Raw genomic sequence first — 4,532 nt, 5'->3', positions numbered from 1 at the left:
ACATCTAAATGCCACTTCAGATGCAGCTTATGTCTGGATTGGAAAGATGAATTTTGTTGCTACTGATTTCATTTGCTTGGTAACAGCTCAAATGTCTTATTCTTATTCACTGATTAAATGTAAGAATTTGACTCAAAAGATGATGCACACTTATAGAAAAATGGCTTTATAAAGGTAAAATGCCCATAAAAGGTAAAAATCTATTTAAACTTATCTGACCACCACACAGAATATGAAGAATTTTTAGAAAAACTTTAGGAGTCAGCTGTCCACGAAAGTCCTTAAGATACCAGCATGATAACACACTCAATCAGTTGAATGAATGACTCAAGGACTCATTTATTAAGTGACTTACCGCCACTTACTTGTCGTTTAGTTGAGAAGTATGTTGAAAAGTATGCACTTTCCCCCCCAACATTTCTTATTTGTATATTCGTAAATGCATTTAAAACATTAATCTCATAACATTATTTATTGCAGTTGTAATTATTGTTATTTGCAGTGTAAATTATTTAATCTGACTGGTAGCAGCCCTATAGTGTATATTGAATTTATTGATAAATTGTAATAATTTGACATGAAAGATGATGCATACATCTAAAAAGGTTAAAAATAGGCCTTTGTAAAGGTAAATATGCAGATTTAAGTATGTAAAAGCTGACAGAACACTGATGAAAATATTGCTTCAGAATAAATTGTTTACTCCACCAAAAATCTCAGTGATGCAGTTATTTTGCAGGGATATTTTGTATGGAATATTGTCTGCTGACATTAAAAGTTCACTGTATATCGTAGTAATAAATATAATTTATTACAGAAATGATATTTTGTTTTCTTTTTAATTTAAACACATTAAATATAACATATATGTATGTAATAAAATGTGTATTTCCATTACAGGTTTAGGTCTTAAATTTCATATAAGGTGGTATTAAAAAGGTCTTAAAAAGTCTTAAATTTAACTTGTTCATGTCTGTAGAAACCCTGAAATAGAATTTAGTACTGAGAAAATAGTTGAACCATACTAAAAAAATGGTTAAAGTTAGTACTGAGAAAATAGTTAAACATTAGCACTGGGAAAATAATTTAAAGTTAGTACTGGAAAAAGTAGTTAAAAGCTAGTAATGGAAAAGGGCATATTTTGTTTGCAGTGGCCACTTAGTTTGATATTTTGTTAATTAATGCAATGTGTCCTTTTCAAATTTACATAAAATGTTACTTAACCATTTCAAAATGTTATTTTCTATTTTACAGCTAAGCAGGTGGAGTACCTGGTGAAAGAAAAGCACATTTATCTAATGGCGAGCGGTCGCATCAACATGTGTGGCCTCACCACCAAGAACATCGACTATGTGGCCGAGTCCATTAATGAGGCTGTCACTACAGTCCAATAAGCACCTTTACCACACTTCCTGTTTGTGTTTGTGTGTGTCCACAGGAACATAGACACGCACACACACACACTGATACACACCTTCACTCACCAGATTTGCTGGTCTAATTTACTCATCAGTATTTCAACATTCTATTTTAACTGTAATTATAAAGAAATGAAACGGTCCCAGAAGATATATAAATATATATATATATTTCCCTTCGCCTTTCTCCTGTGTTTTCAGAAGAGAGTATGTTGAAATATTATCCGTGGTGTTAATTTAAATCTTGTTTCTATGAATAAGCACTTTGTGGTGGGATTTACAGTAAACCAAATGACTCTCTCTAGATTTCATTAACCTGAAGGTCCAGCTTCACTGATTTTATGATTCTTCATGGTCTTAGGTTAAATTTAAACCGGTTAATGTGACTGGATCAGAGTTATAGGCAACTTTTGTGTTAGTGGGTGGAACAGGTAGAAACTAGCCTTTATTAACTTGTTGAATTTTATCATCGTGTCTGAAAATTTCATTGTATTGAGTGCTGAACTGAAGGACAATGTGCATGTTTTATGATCTATGTGTCTGTATTCTTAAAACATGCACACAGAGACGACTCTAGAACTTGAATGATGGGGGCATTAGATTGTGTTTAACTGTCAATTCCTGATGCTCTTACCTCAAATTAAATGGCTTGTGGTCTGTGAAGTGGTGCATTCTGGGATATTGGATCTCTGACAACTGAAAGAGTGAATTATACAGAAAAGTGATATGTGGGTTGAATATTCCTTTAAGCTTTTCGTCTTTGATGTTCTGGAAATTCTGGGTTGTGAAGAGCCCAGGCGTTGTTTTGCACTTTTTTTTTCTGATGTCTTTTTAATGTGCTGATTCTGGTCCATCACTTTCACTGCTGTGTTCTTGTGTTGTGTTCAGGCTCATTTGTGCACTGCAGGACCGTTTAATGAACGTGCAGCCATTAGTCCAAGTACATTACTCTCCCACCCAGCTTAGTCGCAAAAGATCAACCCTCTAGGAGTATTAAAACTCGTTGAGCACAAATATACTAATCAAAGTGCATTAAAATAAATGAAGTAAACAAACATGTTTTCTGGTGTGTTTTGTTAGCCCAAGTCACATGTCCCAGTGACTAGTGGTAGTATATTTATAGTATCATTCAGAAGTTTGGGGTATCATTAAGAAATCAATACTTGTATTCAGCAAGGATGCTGGTCAAAAGTGAAAGTTTGCAGCTTTTCTGACACAAAACAAACACTGAGTAATGAGATGAAGTTTGTTAGTTAAGGCTACTTTTGCACCTTCAATTCTTTTCAAACCCTCTAATGTTCAACTTTGTAAAGTTTGACTATAACAGGGTTGGCAAATAATTTTTTTTAAAGATAAATCCATGGTGTATTACTTTAAAATGTGTGATTTATTAACTGCACACAGAGAGTGATAGTCACTAGAATTTACTCTGTTATCTATTCATATTATAAGCATGTCAATTTTAAACTTACTGTGACAAGGTTTGTTTCTTCATAAGAACGGATTTGGAAAAATTTCGCATTACATCGCTGGATCACCATTGGATCCTCTGCAGTGAATGGGTGCCGTCAGAATGAGAGTCCAAACAGCTGATAAACACATCACAATAATCCACAAGTAATTCACACCACTCCAGTCCATTAACTAACATTCTGTGACGTGAAAATTTGCATGTTTGTAAGAAACAAAGCAGTACCTGTTGTCTCGCATCAAAATCCACTGTCATATTTGTTTAGAACTGTCCTAGACTGTTGTCGCTTGTAAACACTGCTTGATCTGTGCATATTTCTCTCCTGATTATGGATAGAGGACTCGTATTTTAACTGGAAGTCACAGCTTGAAGATAAAAAACCCTTAAAAATGGTTTTGTTTCTTAAAAATGTGCAGCTTTTCGCTCCAAAAGACGTCAGTTGATAGACTGGAGTCGTATGGATTACTTGCAGATTGTTGTGATGTTTTTAGCAGCTGTTTGAACTCTCATTCTGACGGCACCCATTCACTGCAGAGGATCCACTGGTGAGCAAGTGATGTAATGATAAAATGTCTCCATATCTGATACAGAAACAGATCTACATCTTGGATGGCCTGAGGTGAGTACATTTTCGGATTCAGATTTTCATTTTTGAGTGAGCTGTAAGTAACTTTTCACTCTGCAAAGCCATTAAAAAAAACATTTTTAACTTTAGGGAGCAAAAGTTTAAGAATCTGCCATTTAACAGGCACAGATATGACGATAGGCCTTCAATGTCGCAGATTCTGACTGATCGGGTGGCAGAACACACTTTATGATAAGCATATTCAAAGAATGTGTTCCACCTTAAAATAACACCCAGCAAAGGTTATCATCCTGAAATAGTCCAGCAGGTGTTCGACCTCAATGAACTTTATTTTCACTCATGTAACTGAAGTTAAATTTGTTGATATGGATGCTCCATAACAGGACTATGAGCTCAGGAACACCATAATAAACCTTTGGTGTTGCTATATTGCTTAAAATTGTTCATTTACTGCATTTGAACAAAAATGATGCTTTCCAAGACAAATTTGAGTCAAATCTTAATTTATTGGGAGGTCTGTGGTACTTCTCATTCTAAAATACCACATCAAGACTTAATAGAACATTTGATATTCTCTTTATATATATGTCCTTATATAATCAGAGCATCATTTTTTTTTGTAAAGTCATACACAATTCATCAGGTGTTTTCAAATAGAAGTCTTTGTAAACTCTGTAGAAACGTATATCTATCCTTCGGCCAACTCACTGTACAGAGAGCGAAAGCTGGAGAGGATTTTCTAAACGTCTTTAGCAAATACCCACAGTTTAAGGCTTAAATATACACATCACTGAATGTGTCGTTTCGGTGGATGTCTTGTCTAAAGCAGCTGAGTCAATCAGTGGATGTGTTTGTTTGGAGGGGTTGATCCAGACGTCAGCAAGCGTCACTTGGCCCACCCTGCAATGCAGCACAGTGACGTAAAAAGTGCTGGTCCCTCTTCTTTCTGTCTTTTTCCCTGTCAGCATGTGCTCTCCGTACAGTGACTTTAGCTCAAAGTATTGCACAACACAAAGTGTCCATGTGACCTGAAAGCAAGCAGGCACATTCAGTTCAC

At 35.3% G+C, this 4,532-nt stretch overlaps 1 protein-coding gene across 1 annotated transcript in view; it reads left to right on the top strand.

Annotated features, from left to right (window-relative positions):
- Positions 1–2,473, top strand: part of LOC107665595 (aspartate aminotransferase, cytoplasmic-like) — a 9,812-nt gene extending 7,339 nt beyond the window's left edge. Inside the window, exon 9 of the mRNA XM_016456527.1 lies at positions 1,255–2,473. Within this exon, the coding sequence (XP_016312013.1) occupies positions 1,255–1,394 (140 nt within the window). The 3' untranslated portion in view covers positions 1,395–2,473. The remainder of the gene's footprint in view (positions 1–1,254) is intronic.
- Positions 2,474–4,532: the final 2,059 nt, after the last annotated feature.

Source organism: Sinocyclocheilus anshuiensis, unplaced genomic scaffold, assembly GCF_001515605.1.
Source record: "Sinocyclocheilus anshuiensis isolate Anshui unplaced genomic scaffold, SAMN03320099.WGS_v1.1 scaffold407, whole genome shotgun sequence".
Classification (NCBI taxonomy): Eukaryota; Metazoa; Chordata; class Actinopteri; order Cypriniformes; family Cyprinidae; genus Sinocyclocheilus; species Sinocyclocheilus anshuiensis.
This window is presented reverse-complemented; position numbering and strand designations above follow the sequence as displayed.